The following is a 23,567-nucleotide window of genomic DNA, read 5'->3' on the forward strand; positions in this document are numbered from 1 at the left end:
TAAACATGAGAGACAGAGTTTTGGGCACTGTGTTAATAATGATTCCCCTACATCCTTCTACCTTTTAATCTTAAGATGCCTAAAATTCTCTTTCTGTTTACAAGTGGGGAAACAGAGGCACAGGGAGGTGAAATGTCTTGCCCATCATGTGCGAATCAACTCTGTAGATCCTCATTTCTATTACAAAAAGCACCAGTTATTCAACCTCAAATGATTTATTTCTCTCCTAAGACAACACAATGTTCTCAGCATAGCTACCAGGCCAACCAAATAAATTTCCCAAAGGCAAAGGAAAAATGTGTATAGCTACCTCCAGGATCTTGTTGGGGGAACCATCTCCCGACTATTACTGGAAGTTCTAGTCTTTCTTTCTTTTATTTATTTATTTTTTTTAATTGTCTTTCCCATACATTCTGCATGGTCTTCATTTATTTTGTGGCTCATGGCAACATCTCCAGACAGACCCTTCCACAGAAAGCACTGTGGCTGTAAGTGCACTGCTGCACAAGAAATATACCCAGGACCTGCCATTTGAAAGAAAATAAGGATATAATTTCAGCAACATATAAGCCTGGGGACCCACTGCAGAAAGCGCATCCCAAATCTGCTGTTTGCTGGTGCTGCACAGTTGGGTCAGCACTCTCCATGCTCCTGCCACTGATTTTATTTCCTGCACCCCCCTTCTCAGGCTAGTACTCCTGGCGCATGCAAATCCTGCAACTTGCTGCTACTGAAATTGCTATTCCCAGTCCAGACGGTGGTAGGAGGAATTGAACTGTGGTTCCTTTGTGTAGTCACCTTTAGACAATGGCCACTAGCAGGAAGAGCCACACACCAATTACTGGTGTATATTTGGTTGATGTTTTGGACCCAACTTTACACCTTTCTAATCATTAATCAACAATCAGACAAAGGATATATTGCTGAATCCAGACAGCAGCCAACACAGACCTCTAATACATTATGGATTCTCTGTCAGGACATTTATTTATTGTTTGCAGTGTTCTCTTTGAAAATCCCCATGCTCTTTCACTGATTTTATTTATTTATATATTTACTTATTTCTCTTTAGCTGGGTTTAACAAAGCAGTGAAGCTTTGTTTATTAACAATTTTTACAAACACCGATTGTATATAAAATACACATATAATATTATTACCAGTATTTACAACTTACCAAAATCTTTAGCAAATATACCATTAAATGAAATACAATTTAATTGTATAGGCAGTGTCAGGGTATGCTGTTTCTTCAGGTGAATATCCAGTGAATTATTTCATCATTATTTAACTCTATAATAAAGGTTGACTATCAGCTTAGAGAGAAATGAGTATACATTTGCCTATACTTCCAGCATTCAGTGGGATTTTTCACAATATCATAAAAGCAAGCAACAATAAGGACCTCACTGTTCTGTGGTTAGGCTTTAACACAAATGCATCAGTGGACCTCGGGTTCTGCACAGCGTGCAGCCATGCTCTGCTATCAAATTAATGTTAAAATATGTATGTCCTGGCTTCTGATTTATAATATCGTTGACAAATAGTAAAAAGGACAGGCATGCCATAAAGTTTATGGATGGAGTGATGGCATGCACAATGATGTCTCATAAAGAATAAAGGGAGAAAAGTTATTTATTCTTGTGGATTCAGGAACTAAAATACAGATAGACTGGCTGCGTGCACAGAATTTTTCATAAATATCCCACAGTGCACCCTGTTGTACAGCAGCCATACATTAATTAGAGCATTCAGCAGACACTGCAATGTGTTACACTCACCCAAGTGAATCTTCATTTTTCACATGCAGGGCCTTACTAATTAAAATCAGCTTTGCAATTAAATGTAGAAAATTGTGTTAAACTTTCAAGCGTGGTTTAGAAAAAATGTATTTATTTTTAGGGTATTTTATTTTGATGCAAATGAATTCTCCATCAAAGTGAGACCAGTAAAAGGGAGGTATGAGGATTTCTCTTTTTTGTACTATAGATGCTCCTCTCAGTTGCAAGTTGCAATGCTCCACTATCTCTTTGCCAGTACCTGGCCCTGTTCCAATGCTTTTAGTGAGTGCTATCTGTCAAGGCATGAATAATACAGCCCCTAGGCTGTCGGCAGAATCCAAATGAGGCATACATCAGGAAGCAAGCACTCGACTTTAGCTCCAGAACATGCTCCTGTGAAGACAGGCAATTATTCACCCACGGCTGCAGCCATGGCAATCAAACTGGTGGGTGAAAAGGTATATGAAATGAAAAAATTTGAATAAGAAATATGGCACAACAAGCCACAGAAATTCAATAATTTTCTAATAAGAGAGAGACATTTGAGTCTTTTAATTTCAAAGTTTTAGAGCCTGAATTATTTCACTCATGCTGTTCTAAAATACAGACAACTGAACTACAGTGTATAACGTGAAGGCAGTACAAGGGTATGTGGGGCTTTTCCTAATCAAAACAGCAATGCCAGACTCTAAGGTATTTATAAATTCAAATAAATATGTTGTATGAAGTGACAAATCTTACGCTTAAAAATTAAAAGATGGTCAAAACAATTTTATCTGTATAATGAAATAGAGACAGCCTAGTAAAGCAACAAAGAACTGGTTGATATCTAGAAATTTGGTGGGAAATTAAAATGCAACATATTTTATAAAGTTAGGGACAATTCATACAGTATAGATCCAAACATTATTTTATGATCCCTCTTCATTTTTGAAACTCACTTCTTTTTGCAAGACATTGTTTCAGTGCTTAATGAAAAAAACCCAAAACCTTACAAATGCAATATGAACCAAAGGAAAGGAGTGCAAAATTCCTTGGTAGATGAAATGTGTAAGTTGGTTTATTTCATCTGAATTCTTATTTTCAGCAATCAAATTGAAATTCATGATATAGCAAGAGCTCTATCAGTATTTCCATTTTAAATCTGAAGGGTTTATTATTTGGCCTTAACATTTCATCCTTCACCAAAATTGGATGCATACTGTTTCAGACTAAGGTTGTGTTTTGCTTTAATTTCTATCGAATGGCTTTATTTGCTTTCAAATATGCACTGATATAGGCATTAAAAGAATCCTAAATTAATATACATAGCGTCATGCTACCAGCTTAAGATTCTTCTTAGGGCTCTTATTTATGAGAAAGTGCTTCATTCTGAAACATGGTATTTGGTGAGTGATTAATCCATTACAGAATCTAATTGCTTTTGTTACCTGAGAAAAAAAATTAAACTATGATGTTAAGAAGCTTTTAAAATAGGCCTTTGCATGTAATCGGTATTTTTTTAATGGAATCTGGTTAGGATTTTTATGATGTGCCTACATACCTATTTACATGGCAAACCATAGGCATCTATTTGGTATATGATGTGTTTTTAAAAAATGCTAAATGCATAGCAACGCAGTAGGGTGTAATATTTCTAAAACCATCACTCACATCTACTCAGTAAATAACAGGCCAGTTTGCGCTCAGTTACTCTAGGGTAACTATGGCAGTTGCACCTACAGAACTTAGACCAAAAACTGGACTCACTTTTACATTTATACTTGTATACATAGAACATGAATCCTGTTGTCTTTAAAGTTGATTAATTAAACTGGAAAAGTTCCTACTAATTGCAATGAAAGAACACTCAAATCTATGGTTTTCTTCAGATGCTTAGCCAACAGACGTCCAGAAAACACAGTTCTGGGAATACTCTCCTGGTGTGGTTTGAGTAACTGCTATATACCCAGATGGATTGTTCATCTTTGATTGAACTAAAAGTATTCAAGGATGTGGACCAAGCTTATTGTTCAAAATTAATTCACAACTCTGAATGTATTAGAGTACTGTTCATTATTGTGCTGCTATGCATAAGGACCTGAAGAGCTACCAAGTGAATAAAATAAACAGTATCAGGAACATGGTCCAGGTAGAGGCTCTGGTTTTCGCTCCTAAAATTTGAATTCTTTTCTTGCCTCCACCACTACCTGAACGTGTCTATGGCTTACTTCTTGGGTTTTTTGCTTTTAGATCTTTCACAACCTTTGTTTTTCTTTTTACTTTTTACAACGTGGTGCTGCAAAGATACATGCGTCTCTCTAACTGCGAGTAGTTCAGTTGGCCTCAGGTGCCTGGAAACATAAGCAACAGGTACTGAAGTCCCATCTGTGTAAACTCTAACATCTAGGCACTGCCTAATGTTGTACATCACCAACAGTGCTAGAAGGTCCATGATAGCTTTGGGTATCTAGGTATTTCTAAAATAAAAAAAAAAAACAAAAAGAGGTGAGTCTGCTCTGAAGAAGTTAGGCACACCCCCTAACTTTGCGACCTTACCCTCCATGCCCAAACTGGGATGCTAATCCTTCTGAACTTTCTATGCAGCCACTGGAGAGAGGTGGTTTTGCCAAGTTAATTTTAATGATCCTAGCATCCTGCCCTAAAGTGCTCTGCAGAGAAGCCTGTCCATCTTAGCTCTCTATTAGCATGCCCAACTAACAAGCTAAAATTAAGCACCAAACTCCAGAGCTGAGAGCAAAGTACCAACTAATTCACACAAGGTTGCACTTCAAACTCAGATTAGACACAAAGAAAAAATCAAAAAGATGGAAATGATAGAACAAGCAACAAGCTGTTACCACCGTTACCCTAACTAGTACCAGTCTTGTGTTTTCATATACCGCAAAGGAAACATCAATGACATATAAGGCCTGTTTGTTTCCCTAGCTAACCCTAACATTGCAGCTCTTTCATAATTAAAAATACAATTGGCGTACAAAACATATGATAAAACTCTCTTTTAACTTCTACCTGGTATTTTATCAGCAGAACAACATTTCATCCCCTGAATCTGTCTGAAAATTTGAAAGGATCTGCTTATTTCAGTTCAAGTTTAATGTAGTCTCTGAACATGGTTTTCCCTGTCACATTGGTATTACAAGGATAAAATTACAATGAAAAAAAAACCCCAAAATTCCAGAGACTTCAAGATGTTATAGAAGAAACAGAATTCTGGAGAGCTCTGACTACATCTAGTGGAAGCAAATACATTTCATTCCTAATAATGAGCCAGTCTGGTATTGTGAATGGAAAGGTCTTAACCTCATTAAAATGCTCTGTAGGTCTAAACTGAATTGAGTTAGGCATTAGCTGAGGTATGCAATTCCCTGAACACATCAAATTTTTAAGACAGTCTGATTTCCTTGGAAGAAATGTTTGAGTGTCTTTCCCACCCAAATAGAAAAATGGAAAAAGGAAAAAGATAAACTCCTTCAGATTGTTTCAAAAACTTAAATTTACTAGGTGTTCTTTGGACTAAATAAAAAATTACTGCTCTTTTAGAAAATAGGTATGAGCATTGTAAACCTCAACAAAGAACTTCATGTTTTTACACTAAATAAGACATATATTGGTTAAATATATTTTGATTAGTGGATTGGCAATCTGGGTGACAAGAAAACACAAAACCCCCACAAATTCTTTAGCCAGTAGAAAAAAAAAGGAATTTTTGATGTATTTCCAATTTTTATTCTTTGCTCATCCGCCCAAAATTTCATTTAATTAACAGCTCTGAGATTCAGTCTGTTCATGTACTCACATACCAGAATCATGTCAAGAAAGCAAAATATGGATTTTACATCTCAAAACTACATGTATTCTTTCCAAACCTCACATCTATTCCTTCCCCCTCCCCCAAAAGGTTGATTTTACACAAACACAGACACATAGATCAAAGTTAGAGCAATTCAGAAGTCAGAATTTTTTAAGCTAAAGAGTTTCTTTCTGTATGTTTCAAGACTTTTGTTTTTGAAATCTGTACACAAATCCCATGAAGTGTAAAGAAATGTACCTAGTTACAATCTTGTAACTAGAAAGGGCATTATAATCATGTAATTTAACTGTTGACTGCTCATGAAATTTCTGAGGGAAAAGAAGAACTCGGTGCCATTCATTCATTACTGATGAGGCTTTTGCTTACATGAAGAAAATGGGCAAAAAACCCACATGGTTTGAAATGAGAAATCACAAGTGAATTTAAGAATAATTATTTAAGAAGAATTTAAGAAGAATTATTTTGGTTACTTTTCCTAAATTAGTGTTCCAATCTAACCAAATCCTTCAAATAACTACAAAAATGTTACCACTTTTATGAGTGAAAAAAAGATGAAGAAAATAAATTTGAATATAGCTATTTTATGGTTTATATTGTTTAAATGTAATTCAAAAGAATTTTAATATCAGGCATATCACTTTTCTTGTTCTAATTTTCAAAGTATTTTCTGGGCTTTTCCCTAAGCTTCATTCACTGTTAAGAAAAGAGGCACGAGTGGACTGAGTGGCACTGAGTGGACTGACATGTCACTGATATCTTCTCCTGTTTCAAATAAATGCCTTAACCACAAACATAAAATTTCAGTTTAATTCATAAAAACCATGTGCCATCACTACAAAGCAGTTATCAGATTTGGTGTGAAATATGTGTTCTTATAAACACCACAAGTGCTTTAAAACTGAAAAAGTCAAGAATAAAAATATCTTAAGTTTCAGGAAAATTTAACACTGGTTTGAACACCTCCCTCTATTCAGAAGAGAGATGGCCAAAACATCAGCCATTTTATCTCCTACAATGGGCTGCTGTATAAAATATGTTAAATGAAATGCACAGCATGTGAGAAAAATTCATGTATTCTAGAGCTGTTAAATTTTCAAAATATTGCACAAGAAATCCATGCACAAATGATTTGGGAAAGGAATGCTGCTTATACAGATGTACAACGCTACAGAACATTGGCACTGCAGACACAGACATGTAAAGATTGATCTCTGAATTAATTTGAAGCACATGTAGTATGTGTAACATGTGCTACCTTGATGTATTATTAACAATAAACAGCTAAAACCATTTTCTTAAAGGAGGTGTCTCCAGATACCATGGTTTAGAAAACGAAGTAATTTATAACTATAACTATAATATAACAATTCAACCCCAAAGTCTTATTATCACTGATTTGTCTTAGGCTTTGACCATTGAATCTAACCTGATCATTGAACTTAAAATGTTCAGAAGCTCATTTTCATTCAGTTATAAAATACATTAAATAACAGAAGTCACTCTGGCACCAACATGTCAGTAGGGCCAGATTTTCATTTGCAACACATGAGCAAGGGAACAGCACACAAAAATCGAGAGAAGATTGACAATGAGAACAAGTTTCCTCAGCAAAAATGTGAATTAGATTTTGTGTGACATTCAGAAATTAAAAAAGTGAACCCGAATGGCTTCTAGAATGTCTAATTGCTAATTTTTATCATTGTTTGGTTTATCAAGGTCATGCCAGCTAACTTGTTTACCAAATCTCTTCACTAAATTATGAAAAATTACAGATATTACCTTCTGTGCCTTGCATATTTGCCACTAACATGACCACTGCCATCACAGCCAGGCGTGGGACAGCTGCAAAAGAGAGAGAATTAATTATATAGGTGCTGGTGTGCTGCAGAAAGATTATACTAAAAGCAGGCAGTAGGTATTACAGAGATGGAGGGCAACAAAGACAGAAAGAGAAATCAAATAACTGAAGGGAAAAAAAAAAGAGTGGATGCTTTTTATTAGCAAGTCTTAAGGGAATTAATTTCATCAGTGCAGCAGGGCATGAGCAAACCACCAATGAACTTGAAAGTGCATTATACCCATTAAAAGGCATGAATTTTCTAAATTGCTAATGGGGATACATTTTACACTCAGAGCACTAACCTGAACAGCTCTTGTATGGCTGGTTCCACGGGAACTGCAGAGAGATGGAAAATATATAAAAATTTATCATCTATTACAAGTACCCCTCTTCTACAGAAAATTACCAGAAAGGTTGTGTAAAAGCAAGGGTCAGAATGAATCGTGCAAAGAGATTCTAGAGGATGAAGGTCACCCTGAGCGGGGGCCTTGAGTGATTTACTGAAGCAAGAGACGTACCTCGAACACCTTTGGAGCGTGTGCGATGGCGCTTCTCGTCTGCATCCACCTCCATCTGGGAATAGATTAGCAGGCAGTCAATGTTCTTATCCTGCATGCACAGACTATCAATGCACAGACTGATACAGTCTCTCACACAATTTATTGACACTATTTTAATTCCATTTTATCCTGTAAGGGAAAGTCCACCTTACAGGGGATATTTATGATCTTTATGTTTATTTAAAAACAGAAAATGCAGTAATTGCTGCTTTAATCAGTGCATTTGCATGCCCTGCTTTCATAGCAAATTGTATGCAACTAAGTGCTGGTTCCTCTTTACGAAGGGAAATTTCTGACATGTACCCCTGATTACTCCCATATATTTTGAAACAAGGATTCAATAGATTCCTATACAATTTAAAACTAAAGCCAAGGGGTTGCACACCATAGGTCATTTTCTAACCAAACACTTTGTAGTGGGAAAGAGAGGAAGGAACAATGACTGTAAAGGACGTAAAGAATAATCATTGGCTGTTCAAAGATTTCACGTTATTTAATATAGCATTATGAGTTTTCCCAATGCATTTCATTGTTTAGATGTGGTTTTCAAGTTTCATGAATAGGCTTACTTGCTACATATGACTAAATTTTTACCTTGATTTTATAAACAGCATGCCTATCTGATGTAGCTTTCTATGCAGTAATAAATATACAGCATTCTTAAATATTTACTAGTCAGGCAGGACTGCAGATTAGACCTCGGAAAGTATCATAAACACTGATCTATAGTAGTTACTATAGGGCCACATGGTTTCTTCTGATCTTCCATGTACTATTGCCACCAGACTTTCAAAGCTACAATGCATAGGCTAGCTAGAGTTTATGATTTTGTACAACACAAGCAGATTGCACTGAACTATGTTGAGAGACTGTCAGGGAAAATATATGCAGTATATGTATCATCAGCTCCTTTGGATGTGGAAGAATGGCACGGCAAGATGGATCTGCAGTGTTTCATACATAGAGATGATATTGTAAAGGTCAGGAAACACAGAGATTGACCATGGGGCTCCAACTCCCCCAGAAAAAAAAAATCAATCACTGGTTTATAGCAATATCCTTGGATTGATATCTGGTAAGAATGTCGCATATCTCATGCAAAAACACAGAAACGGGTCCAAGTGACTTGCAGTTAACCCTTTAATCACCTAGCTTTCTTTGGTCAGTACTTTAACGCAAATGATGCAGGAAGTAACTAATGCAGAAGAAATCAAGGGATGCTTTTCCAGAGCTCCCTCAACTCATTACTTCAGGAGGAAAGAGCACAACAAAATCTGAGGGTTTCAGGGATTTGGTGGAAAGAAAGGGCCACTCTTACAAGGCTCTGTGCTACGATGTAGTCCTGCTTCTTGGTAGTTGTCATCTGGTTCCCAGTAGCATGATTTATTCCACACTAAAGGGATGAATGTCTAAAATAAAGAGATATCATGAAAGCTAGAACAGCACCAGCTCTATCAGGGGGCTTCAGTGCAGTCTTCTGATGGGGACCTTTGTATGCCTTTGAGTGGGTTTCATTTTTAAATTAAGACACCTACATACAGCTGTGTGCATCTGCATCAGGAGCATAAGCTTCGATCATATTCAACCAATGGTGCTATCTGTGCTACCATAAGGTACTCCATCAAGCCTTTAATTGCCAGACCAGAAAGATACAGAAGGGTACAGGTAGGTCCTGTTATATCTGCCAGGCCAGTGTAGATGTTTCAGATATCCTCTGGCATCAGAAATGGCACCAGCTGCCTATGCTTAGGCAAATGAATCTACCCCTAGTTAACATAGCCAATGGAATCTTGCTTGGGCTTTATTTATATGCTCACTCACAGATCTTCACGGCTTTGTCTGTCATGTCAAACCTGCAGCCTACATCCCTCTATGTATTCAATGTTGGATGCTGGGAGCAAGCAATTTCCTGAAATTTTACATGAGATCCACAATGGTTCTGTGAAAGAATGATCACCTGCCAGCCTGCCATAGCAGTCCCCAGACTCACCCCTGGCCCTTCCATGGCCAGGAACCGAATTCTGCTCCCGAGGTCATTATTCTCACACAAACATGGAGTTCCCCCTCATTTTCACATGCAGAGAAAGGAAATGTGGGCCTTAGTGACTCACAAGGAGTTAACCTCAGTAGTCCTACTTTATTCATGACCTTTACATTACAGTTCCACAGAATACTGAATCACCATTCCAGAAGAGAATGTGTGGTCATCGAGGACAGGCTGGCTAGTGACAGTTTTAGCCCGGCATCTAAGAGGAGACACCTAGAAGATTATGTATGAAAGCAAAGAGCAAAGCATCAGGAGTGGGAAGAGAAGAAATTCTTAACCTGGCTACAAAGAGAAGCTCTACACATGAAAATGGAGAGGTCTACATTCTTAATTCTGAGAAGAGAATTTTAAAAAGGTATTGGTAGAAATTAAACCTAGTAAGTCATAATTAAAAATAATCAAATGATTGGATATGCCTTAGGGATGATGGGCAGAGAGAGGCAGAGCTACCCACTCTGTATCACCATTATGTGCATTAGTGTTATTGAAGATTTAGAGAAATAAGACCCCAGGTAGTTACAGATCAGTGCTCTAAGTAATAAATCACAAGAGGGGTGTCATGGTTTTAGCTGGGAGCGAGCGGCTGCGTGGTGTTCAGTTGCCAGCTGAGGCTGAACCACGACAATGGGGTACCAGAGGTGGTCTGTTATATTGGAAGGTATGTTGAAGACAACCAAATAGGACACGAAACAGGTTGAGTAGTTTCTTTAGCACTGGAAAAAGTGGCACGGAAAAAATCTGTGTTGCAGTGAAGGATTCTTATGGGGTGGCAGGTGAATGCTGCAACCACAGGAGTATCATTGAAGTTTCTAAAAATTATATCTGATAAATTTATCATGTAAGGCATTATTTAACCAGCTGAAGGAAATTCTATACTAAATCTCACTTTTCTGGGTAAAAATGAAAAAAATCCCTGCATGCAGGCAATTAAGACTTGTTATGTCTTAATATACAAAATCTGATCCCAGTAACAAATGCACACACACAAATGCAAGGCTCTTCAAATGTGTCAGTATATGAAAGCTGGAAATAGGCATGAGCCAAACTGAGTAGAAGAAACGCTTTTAACATAAAATGTCTATGATTAGGAGCAGCTGAAAAATACTTCATTAAATGATAAAAAAGGATTCACTAATAAAAAAGAAAAAAAAACCCAGAAAGGTAATAACCCCTCCTCAACAATCCAAAGCTTAAAAACCCAACCTGTAGCTCATGAGGATTAAAAAATAATTCATATGCATGTATACAAATGTAGAGCAGTTTACTAGTAAACTATCAATAACGAGAACTAAAAATATCAGTGAAAACCAAATGTTGAATGGGAAACAAGGTAATAAGAGATTACTTAAACATATTTGGAAGAAATATTTTTTATTATTTGGAGATAATTAATAGCTAGTATTAATAGCCATCACAAATTGTTTCAAAAAGTTAAAAAAGCAGCTATTTCTTATTTTAAAATCAATGTCCCAGACAATATTTGCACCCAAAAATTAACATAGCCTGATAGTTCTCCAAGACACCGCTGTTGATATGTAACAATCCTGGAACACTAGGAAAATGCTGGAGAATGGAAAAAAAAAAACCTGAAAAAAATGTTCTTGTAACTTTTTAAATTAATCTCTACTGAGTGCTGAGAGGATGGCGTGGTTCACTAAGTTAATCTTCCTGACATTGACCCTTAGTAACATCACACAAAGGCTGACATGGGATACAAGACAATGACGTAATTAGCACCAGTCAACACTTTATCACAGAAAATCTGTAGTCAAAAACACTTGAAACTGCTCTTTGATGATACTTTAAAATCTGTTGATAAAGGTAGCTATGTTACAATATCATATACTTAGACACCTTTTAAAAATTTTGCTTTCCCTCACTGAACATTCAGACAATAAAATAAGCACTTTGTAAAATCAGCGTATTTATAACGGTTAACAGATATTTCTCCAGGAAAAAATATTTTCTATAAAAATTATTTTCTTTACAAAAAAAAAAAAAGTAAACATTTTTTAAAAATTATTTTATAAGAGCCCTTCCATAACAGCCCTATAATCCCACAGGTATATGTTTTAGCCTTATAATATTCAGCATCTTCACCAGTACTCTGGAAGATTATATGCCACTGAAATACACAGATAACACAGAAATTAATAGAGTGATAAACTATGTTGGAGACGGGTCAGTTACATTTACTGGCCTGAGTTGTTTGGCAGATTTGACTTATCTGAAGAACATGCCAATTCCAAGGTCCTGTATCTATGAATGTGGGCCATGCTTGAAAGACCAAAGATCATAATCTGTAAGGCAATAACTGTGAAGAGGATCTGGACAGCCAGATGAGCATGAGCAATTTCTGTGCTGCTGTAGCTGAAGGGCAGAATGTGATCCACAGCTGCACAACCTTTAAAGCTGTATTAATTTTCCAGAAAACCACTGAGGTATTTAGATATGGTCAGTAACTTCTAACAACAGAGGTCAAGTTTTCATCCGGACCTTATCTATTTTTCTGTTAGCTTGCCCAATACCCTGTTGAAGACTTCAGGTTTTTACAGTATATAGATTTAAGGCTATGAGTCTCATCACAGACTTAGCTGAGGCTAAGCTCACAGAAGTTTCACAACCAGCACTGTTCTCCCTGTCTCTAGATATGCTCACATATCTACCATACAGGCTTCCTCAGGGCTGCCAACTGTGAGGGATCCAGAGCTTTAGGCTCCTTTCCAGGACAAATGGTGATTTTTGCTCCCTTGTGCAAGGTACTTCAGCATTCTCTTTCCTTGCAGGCAGGTAGTCCTAAAAAATATCATTCTTTTTTAAATTGTCAGGGTATCTGAATTTCTTGCTAGAAGCCTGGATACTGCAAGGGTCAGTCCCAAGTTCCAAAACTTCCAGTTCAGCTGACATTTGCTTAGTGAATTATTCTGTTTTCCCTCTAGCGATGATGTAGCTGTGAAGTCTAGAAAGCCATGAATGAACTAAGAGCCTTAGATCTGGACTTCCAAAATTTTTCCTTCCCAATTTTTTCCTTACCTGGTTTTCTTCAAATCCAAAAACTGGACCCTCAAATACTCTCAAAAATTGTCCAGTGTTTACTCAGGCAGACCATTCACTGTCTATACTACACAGAGGTAGAAGATGATCACTTATGATCTTAAAAATCTATGGCAAATACTGGTAAATACTAGAATTACCGTGTAATTGTTATCGCCAATCAAGTATGTTGCTAAAATTATTCAAAGTCTTGTTTTTCCCTAATGAGCAGTAGTAGACATACTTATAATGTGATCAAAGTAAGATGTGTAGAGACAAAAATTCTGATTTCCTGAAATTGTAGTGAGTTGATTATACAAAAAGTTTACAGTCACAAGGAGATAAATTTTAAACTGCAAAGTTACGCAGTAAAGGCAGATTTTCAGCTAGTCATGATGCAAGATTTAAATTTCTACAGGCAAGATTCCTGCACTACTTTTATAGCTAGGATTTGCTTAGCATTTGTTTTTATAACTTCAAAAATGTTCTTTCTTCTGTGTGGAAGTTAAAAGGAAAGGATTTAAATAAATTTTAAAAAATCTAATATCTCGGAGAATGAAACAAAATGTCAAATGTATTTCTATATTCTTACAATCAAAGAAACATGACCTGGAACATGATAAATAGTTTACGTGAGCAATGTATCTCATACTATATTAGTACTTTGCGCAGTTTTCCTAAAAAAAAAATTACAAACAGACCTTCTACTGCTCTCCTTAGAAAATAACAGGCAAATCCAAATTCTAACATACCATTTTCAGCATGTCTGTATTACAGAAGCAACTAATTTTCTAATAATAATAATATTTGTGAAGTATGTCTCCTGATAATCTGAATAAGTTTTTAGAAACTGGATATATTTTATGAAATAGTATTGAGCCTATTTGGTAAATAGGACATTCACCAATGACTTCAATGGGACCCCAAATATCTCTGCTTTATTACGTATTTTTCACTATACGAAAGTCAATAACTATACACTTTCAGCATCCTGGCCTCCACTCTCACATAATAAAAGACAAACAAATCACAACTGGAAACACCACTGTGTAAAATAAATAAGAAAATAATATCCTAGATTTAAACTGAAACACAGGACATAATTTTTTACAATGTATCTTTTAATTTACTTTCTGTAACAGCTGTTCTGCTGTTTTGTGCAATTCTCATGAAGTTCAGTGTTTATCTGAACTCAAGCAACATGACCCAGGAGAAAGAAAAGGCAAAGCTAAAGGTGAAGAAGAAAGAAGATGCAGAATACATATTAATATGAGCTAACTGAAAATCTGGACTTAATTAATTTAAATTTGTTTTGGACAACTGAAAATACCGATGTTTAGCATGTGATCTCTACCATACTATTTAAACTATGAAGTTATGGCACTATTCCAGAGGTACATTAAGATAATACTGTATGTGCCCTTACATTGCTCCTCAACCTAGAATGTCCCAGCATTTAGGCACTATGGTTTTTTATTTTTAGTAAGTTTGTATTTTAAACTATCTGACCAAACCATGGCCACAGATATATCGTTTCATCTGGAAATGCTACCATCAAGCAGAAGGGGAAAATGAGGTGAAGATTCCAGGGAATTAAAATATGCAGATCAAGTTAACCTAAACCTGCTTCAGTGTGTATGTACAAAACCTTCACTTCCCATATGACACCTGAGCTTACTTCTGGAGAGCTGATCCCTGGAGTCAATACAGAACTTCTTACTCAATCTACCGAGGTTTCAGTCAGACTTAGTGATGCAACTTTTATGATAATATGCTCCAGCAGAGCTTCCTCTCCCCTAAGTGTCAGTAGGATAAACCAAACCTGAATGGATAACAATATTTGACCCTTAATTTAAGCCTTACTAACCACAGTCTTGTAAATTAATTGTGTTTGTGGATTAATTGCAGCAGATGTCATTCACCTCAACTTTAACATGGTTTTTGACACAGTATTCTTGTATCCCGTTATGATTGTATACGCATAGTCAGTTCTTTAAAATCAGTTCTTAATATTTCAATGCTCTAAATTAAATGTGGCCTACTACTGCTCTTAACAGAGCAGAATAACATTCAGGATCTTAATTTTTACAGCAAATCTGTATGATTCTCCCCAATGTATTTAATGCTCTTATTTCTGACTATAAGATCTGCAAGACAAAAGAGGGACACAACTGCAGGATACAAAGTTACTCTAAGAAGTCACTGGGGTGCTTAACTGAACGTCAGGCAGAAAGGGAAGCAATTTCCCTGTCCTTTCAGACCCTTTCCCCCACAAACCCAGGTGCCTTCTTGGCATGGACATCTGAAATTAGTTCAAATATTTTATAGCACCAGTTTTAGTAAAATGGCAAACTTTATTTGAGAATTATCATACCTGAATCTTCCCCTCAGGAAAACACCAGCATACAACCAAGCCCTCTTAGATAAAAGTTAGAAGTTGAGGGTACATATTACAAAGCGATTGAATAGGCACATGGGTAAATTAATATCTAGAATATCAATTACTCCTTTGTTTCCTTCCACTTGTGAAGAACACACAAAACTTGTATTAATATCAAGGAGACCCGTCGCAGAACAACAGAACTTGTTCTCAGGCTTTGAGTAAGAGTCATTCTCCTGCTATAATGCACAGAGGGAATCCAATCCTTCCACTTTCAGATGAACAGTGCAAGCTGCAGCCAAATCTGTAAATGCAGGCCAGAATAAGCAGAATTTTTGTTAAACTCACAAATTCACCATCTATTTTTATTTATGATGAAATACATTTGGGATTCATTGGATTATTCTGGAGGGAAGGCAGGAAACACTTTCAAGTATTTCTCATTGGCTTCATATTAGCTAGAGTGGAAAAGACTCAAAGTGCACACAGCTCATTTGAGCACCATTCTCTTATTACTTTTTTTGCATTCTTAGATATCAGGAATGAGAAAGTAGCATGGAAATTAGAGGTACAAAGAAATGTCACTGCACCTATAGCACTTCTTTCTTGCGAGAGAAGACAACCTTTCATCTGTTTGTGGCTCCGTAAAGATGCTTTGGAGATGCTCAGTGAGTAGCCTTTGGGACACAAGCTGTATTAGAACTAGTATTTCCATCTGGAGGAAGAGATCTAGAATATGTCCATACAGCTGACCAACTCAAATCCCCCCAGATCCCCATCGTTTCATAAGCCACTAAAATGTTTAGCTTAGTCTTCAAAAACTCATAAGCACTCATAGTATTAGATGCCAGGTCCTAGTACCTGATTTTAGATGTCTTAATCTATGCCCTAGCCTATGCATTCTCATGCAACTGTGAAGAATGGCCAACACAACTGTGAAGCTGGAGTGCAATCACACTGTCCTTTAACCAGTCCTCAAGTGTGGTCCTGCACCAGGCTGCTTGCTCTGTGAATGGTCAGAACGGTGAGCACCAGTGGATGTTAACAGGACCATGCAATATTGAAGTCTCAAGAACTTCAAAGTCAGTCATGTTGATTTTCCCCCACTATTTATAAGCTTTTCTGACTGGAGAAGTATTTATTCTTCACATGAGAAGAAAAAAATGTTTTAAAAGTTTTACTGTTCCTATTACAATTCTTATTTGAATGTGTGTGGGGGTGGGTGACGGTCTGCACCAGCAACTGGAGCAGGGCTGCAGCCCTTGGGGTTCATACGTCCAGATGCCAGTAACTGGGGAGAGTGGGATCCAGGGGCAGCTACTGGGCAGACTGAGTGTCTGAGACCACCTGCTGGAGGGATCCACTATGCATAGATATATATTCTCACTATGAGAGCTGAGTGTCTGTCTGGGATCTGTGTGACCAGCCATGTATGTATGTATTTATGTACACATGTAGTGTATACATGTGCTTTGTATACACATGCCTGCTGAGAATGCATCTTCAGCCTCGCTAACGGTTGGACTTAGGGACATGGAGCAGCAGCAACCTCACCTCTCTTTGAGCTGTTGGATCCAGCGTGATTTATTTTCCTCTAAAAATTCTGTTCCCAAATACAGTATGTTGAAAAATGACAGGTATATGGCACCCGAAAGGTTACTTTTCTAATTCTGGAGTTGAAGTGTGGCAATTTGTTATATTTTGTACAAGAACAAAGGCAGAAAAATAATTTAGTTCATGGTGGACCTAATTTATCTATTATGGAAGGAAATTGGTGAGAAGAGTGCTTTAAAAGAGAAAACTCATTAGAAAATGTTAATTTTTAGAAGTTAAGAAGCCAGTGAAGCTTACTGAATTCCAAAGAGTTAAATTTCACTGACATGAAGAAACCAAAAGGGACTTCACAAAAGATCATTAAGTCATTTCCATTCTCAGACCCACTACTTGTCAATGTAAAGGTCCAAACTCCTCCAGAAATGGGGCATGATGCTGTGGGAAACAGTCTTGGCAAATGGGAACTAAGCTAAACTTGAGTTCAAGTTACAGAGCAATGCAAGCACATTTGCTTCCATGTTTGTTGTATTCCAGTCCTGCAACTAATATGTTTTCCTTCTAGACTACTGAGCAGCATATAACAGCTCACAGAAGGCAAATAAATGTGCAACTTCAAGACCACTTTAGAATGGATCAGGTTAAATTCATTTAAACTAGATCTGATGACAACATAGCTGTGTTTACTATTCCAATGACATTAAAACTTCTTGTTCTGGTCTGGCATTTTCTTTCTGGATTAACAGATATGGAAATTAAATGTTTGCAAGATAGAAATAGCTCTGAGGTGTTCTGAGGTATCTCTGAGGGGCTTTAAGTGATCTCCTTCCTTACCAGATCCCCAGGGAACTGACCTCAGTCTGTTGCATCAATGGCTGTGGCTCAAAGAATCAGGGTCATAAAGTTCCATAAAAGAGTTAAATTTTGCATTTCATAACCCACCAATCACAAAAAACAACTAATATGTGTTATCACGGGGCTCACAAGTAACGCAGTATGTTCTGCACTTTCACTGTTAGGCTTAAACCCACTAGCATAGGAATGGCACGCAAGGCAGGTTTACAGTCTCTATAAAGACAGTCTAGCTCCACCCTTGACACGCATGTGCAACTTGTGCTGACACTGACTGCCTACGTGCACAACCTGAGGTGTGATATGTTCCAAAAGACAGGTTTACATTTAACTCATAGGATTTAACATTAAAGACTAATCTCATAGAACTCTGAGTTCTGAACAAGCGCCAATACCCAAATACACCTTTACTTAATATAAATCTTATAAGTATATATAATGGTCTTTTGGGTACAGCACACCTAATGAAAGTTTCCATATTTCTATTTGTCTAATATTTTGCGTGTATGTTTCTACAAGCACATATTTTATTAGCGGAAATGTAACTACATTCGAAGGGCCGTAACCCAGCCTTCTCTGTAACTCTCATACAATATATTAGCACTACACATTTTTAAATTATCATTAAAATCCTAGGAGAATAAAGAACAAGGCAAATGTGGGACGCTTTAATAACCTGTACCAATATTGAGGAACATGGAGTGTAGTACCTATCATCGTATGAAGAAATAAGACCACACAATAATAAGCCAAAGCACATTCATCGAAATTTAGGTCAAAGCAGTCATAACTTTAGAGTTTTAGCTTTAACTTTGAATGTCCTAATGACTGTAATCACAATCACGCTGTTTTTCAACCTCTTTGTTAGCTTGAATCACCCACATTCAAGTCAGGCCTAGAGGCCCTTTGATGGGGAAAAACCTCCCAGAGCTGTGCCTGGCAAGCTGCTTGGAAAAGAGTGCACAGCTCTGCAGAAACATAAAGTCATGACTTGTTCCCACAGTTCAGCCAGAAGCAGAGTTGTAAGAGTTGCAGCTCTTCAGAGCTGTAAACCAAAAGATCATTATGGAAAATGAGGGGCGGAGGGGCAGGGGAAGACTTCAACTGTCCCACTTTGTTTGGCAAATTTCACTTCCAGTTCTGCCCCAGCAAGTGGGGGGCTCGCCCTGCTACCCCTTCAAGAGGGAACAGGATCTCTGAAGTAAAAATATGATGCCTGTCTGCTTATTTTGTGCGGTTTGGGGCGGGGGTTGGGGTTTACCCTCCAGAACTTATCTACATTATTTGACCCTGTAATTAAATTGAGGAGTCTGTTGATTTATCTTGGACTGGGTTACCTTTTAAGTAGGGAATGTATAAAAATACATGTTTTTCTGAATCCAAGGATAAAATAGATCAGCTTTGAACAAGCAATTTAAAGATATTTAGTACTGTCATGTATACTGTTTTTCACTGGGAAGCATGTGCAGATATGTATGATCCAAGATACCCACAATGGTCTTTTGTATAAGCCAAGTCACCACATCTGCAAATAGATACTAGTGAGCGTAAGTATGCCACAGCATACACACATACAATTTGTGTGCTTCTAAACACTAGGATACTAGATTTAAAAATTTGGTTTCTAGTACCCAAAACTCAGAAATATACCACAACTAATTCACAGGCGAAAGTTTGCTGATCCAGTATAGCAACCAATGTAGACAACAGTACTATCTTCACTGGTGCTGAATCAGACTGACAATTATTGAAGACAACTATAAGCCTTTCAGAACAAAACAGATCAAGGTACCACATGAAGTTAAAGCATTCTTACAGTGATAGGAGCCATGTTTAAGGTTTTGATTAAACACAAGCTAAGTCTAGTGGATACGCACCATACAAAAGACAAGTATTTCAGGCAAAGAAAGAGGAAAATTTTATTAATTATTCTTTTGACTTCTAAAAAATCCAATGTAGGCCTTGAAGTTTAGTAAATTAACAGTCTTCACAATGAAAGAACAATAGTAAAACAAAAAGTCTTTTAGTCTATTAAAACTAGCTATTTTGCTGTTGTAACTAAGTAAACAGGCTAGCATCCCTTCTTTCCCATTCATTACCACACAACAATGAAAGCTTATTTCTGTTTTTAGGTTTTGCCTAATCACAGAAATGGAGAGGGTACTATTTCAGAGCTACATGGTATCAAACATGTTTGCTGCTATTAGTGTGCAGACTATTATGCTTATCAAAGGGTATGTTATAAACAGCTTATAGCTATTAGAAATGTGACAATTAGCTGATAAATTAATAAGAGAGAAGCAAAATATCAATCATGGCACTGCTAACATAATTAGCATAAATTAAACAGGATCACAGATTACTGCAGCTGTTGCATAAAACAAGAGCACCTACTTCAGTTGTTCAATAACTTGCATGTTTTTAACACTAAAACTATACTACACAGTGATCTAAAGATAAAAAAGGTGATCACAAGAAAACAATAATGAATACTCATTCATAATTCTCTGCCCAAAACTTGTTTATAGCAATTTCTGGGGTAAAAAAAAAAAAAAAAAAAAAAAGAGGGGAGGAAAGCTCAGGTGGATAGGAATTTGTAGTTTAACATGTGCAGCAAAACCCCAAATATCTTCCTAGGACAGAGATGACAGCAAGTGTAGTGAAAACTATCACATAGTGACCTAGTGGTCTACAGAAGGTCTGTACAGTGCTACTTTAAAGCAGGCCTGTTATTACTGGTGTAGTTAGAAATTCCTGTGCTTGCATGAGTTTTGGAATACAATTAAGCTGGCATAAACAGTGCCCCTTTAACTCCTGGAATAGAAGGACAGCCTGGAGGTTACTTGAATTTCTTAATATATATTTATTATATTTTTCCATTTCTTTTGTTTCTTGCCATCACTATGACATTGGGGCACCCATAAATTCTATTATTATAAATGGGGATTTTTTTAAGGGAAATTGAAAAGCACATTTGTTCTTAACAAGGCACAAAAAAGACTTCCTGCTTCAGAAGCTTATGCTGTCTGAAGCAGTTTTAAGATCTAGAAAGAATTTTGCTGAGGTTGTTAAATAATTCAAAGCGGTCAAACATGACCAAATTGGTAGAACTGCCCATATTCTGCCCTCAGTTAAAAATTTGCCTTCTGACTTAAGTGAATACAGTTACTCAGGTAACACTAAGAAAGAATCTGATTAATCCTGTTCATGTTTGTACAATATCAGGATAAAAGAATGAAAACTGAACCTTTCAAAATTATGTCTCTGCATCCTTAATGTCAGTTTTGTGACATACTCTCCTATTATACCACCAGCCACGCAGGACCAATGGTGTAAAGATTTTATGTCCTTGATTCCTGTTGTAAAGATGTGAAACTGCATCATTAGGTTTTGTTTTGACAACTAGGTGAAAGGACTGAGGTGAATTCTGCATAAAAAGAGCTTCCTTTTCACCCCTGAGTAAGAGAGAGAAACCTAAGAAGATTTATAGAAGTATGTATGTGCATTATTTTACACACGCTCTGAAAGAGTTGATCCAATGCAGGACAAAGTCAGGGTTGGAGAGTGTAGGTGCTTCCCTGTTTTCTGAGTTTCTTTTCTTCCCAAATTCCATGTTAAATCCTTAACATGAAATGTAGGATCTGAGGCAGCATTTCTGAGAAGACAATATACTTTTAATACAGTTATTACGCTGTCTGGCTGACAGAACGTTTTTTGGCAAATGCAAAGAAAGGCATTTATGAAGGAAAGGCATTCTGGCTCCCAAACACATTGAAACAGGATGTCCAAAGTTCTGTCTGTTCTTTCCACCTATGGGAAAGGAACAGTGCCAGCAACAGGAGAGTAATCTGCCTTTATAAAATTTGCAACAGTAAAAAGGCTTACTGCTTCTAATTTTTGTGATTTTAATGAAGTCGTGACAACCTTTTGCATAAACCAGTGGCTGGCATGTCTGCAGAAAACCTTCAGAATCAAAAAGGTCAAATTTTGTTCAAAGATTTATCAAAATAATTAAACACCACATACTACAAAGGTGTAATGTAAAATTATTTCTCTGAGCTGTACACACCTAAGAGTTAATAAATGATGCAGGTATCATAAAGCGGTGTTATATATAAAGAAAACTAAAATTAAACTTGCATGCAAACTCAGGTGTTGAAAATGTGTATACATAAATGTAGATGTACAAATGGAATAGTTAAAAAGATCTGAAAATATATGTCACCTACCCAACAGATTACAAAGATACACCACGTCAATGTGCTAAAAGTCATGCATGGGCATGCTCCGTTATATTAGATCATACTGGCCTATAATGCAACCTAATACGCAGATCCTTGAACTCATGGCCTGTCCCACTGACATAAAAACTGAAACATATTTATTTGTTTAGACTGTAAGTATTCTGGGGCAGGGCATATGTTTGTACAGCATTTGGCAAAATAAAGTTCTGGATTGTGATTACAGCCCATATGCACTCGAGTACAAGTAATACAAGTAATAGCATGCACATGTACACTCAGGTTTTCAAAGCTGAGCAGAGCTATTTAGCCTAACAGCTCCCTAACACCAACGAAAAAAGGTAGGTAATGTATACCCAGAAGTACTTTACATGACAACATCTACTGTTTTCATCCAAACAGAGAAGAAAGCCACAAGACGCAAAACTCTAGCTGAAGATTGGCTAAATACAAACACTAGAGCTTGATATTATAACTGCCTGAAGATATATAAAGACAAAAACACCATGGAGAAAAAGAGTGCAAAAGACATAGTAATACAAATAGGTTTCTCAAAAATAGAGTCTTTCTGTTTCACTGAAGGTGGTATTATTCAAACTAGAGGGAAAAAAAATTAGTATTAGCAGAAACAAAGGCAGGAATCGCATCTTCATAACAAGCCATGCAATTATGTAGATTTCTCGTTCTCCTCACTAATTGTGCATTCTCAGCAGAATGGGAGCTGCAGATCAGAAAAACACTGCAAATTTTTGACAGCCACTAGATTTAGTAGAATTATCCTGGAGGTTAAATCAGAGCCGTAGCAGAACATAGTACTTCCACACATGTTTAAAATTTATCTTGTCCAACACCTATCACTTCACATTTTTAAAAGTTACAAATTCAACACTCAGATCAAATAACTCAGAGTTACTTGAGAATGATAGAAGCCCAGGCTAAACAAGCACACTAGACAGAGAGGGAATCCAGCAATAGGAGAGGCAACTAAGAACATATTACTTTTTAGTTGCTTTCTTATTCCCTTTGGTACTCTTCCCCAAAACAGTAAAATAAACCAGAAACTAGTAGAACATTCAAAAAGAAAAACATCAGAATGTTTCTGCTGGATGTTTTTGGTGATCCCCATTTTGAGAGAACTATTAGGCTGCTCCAGGATTTCCTCATACATACAAATTATGTGCAGAGCTCCATACAGATCTATGTAACCTATCCAGAGATCTCTGTAGCTTCTTTCCCAAAAAACAAAATTTGCCCCGTCTCCATGGAAATTAATAGAATGAGGACCCAGCTTCAGATGCAAGCATTGTATTATCATACCTGTGAATCGTTAGCATGAACTCACCATAATTTTGGCCCGTGTCAAAGCAGGACTCTCTAATCACAATAGAGAGACTATTCGCAATAGACTGTTCAGATGGAGTCGCCCTACTTCTGGGATGGTAGAGCTTTTACCACAGAGAAGTGAGCTG

General features: G+C 36.9%; 1 protein-coding gene across 4 annotated transcripts in view; it reads right to left on the reverse strand.

Moving 5' to 3' along the window:
• The window catches only part of MYT1L (myelin transcription factor 1 like), a 237,359-nt gene that overhangs the window by 124,310 nt on the left and 89,482 nt on the right, over window positions 1–23,567 (reverse strand). For all 4 annotated transcript variants that reach the window (XM_064447981.1, XM_064447978.1, XM_064447979.1 and 1 more), the window contains exons 2-4: window positions 7,953–8,007; window positions 7,737–7,770; window positions 7,374–7,436 (exon numbers count right to left, since the gene is read on the reverse strand). In XM_064447981.1, coding sequence (XP_064304051.1) covers window positions 7,374–7,436; window positions 7,737–7,770; window positions 7,953–8,007 — 152 coding nt within the window. The remainder of the gene's footprint in view (window positions 1–7,373; window positions 7,437–7,736; window positions 7,771–7,952; window positions 8,008–23,567) is intronic.

This window comes from Phalacrocorax carbo, chromosome 3, assembly GCF_963921805.1.
Source record: "Phalacrocorax carbo chromosome 3, bPhaCar2.1, whole genome shotgun sequence".
In the NCBI taxonomy this organism is placed as follows: domain Eukaryota; kingdom Metazoa; phylum Chordata; class Aves; order Suliformes; family Phalacrocoracidae; genus Phalacrocorax; species Phalacrocorax carbo.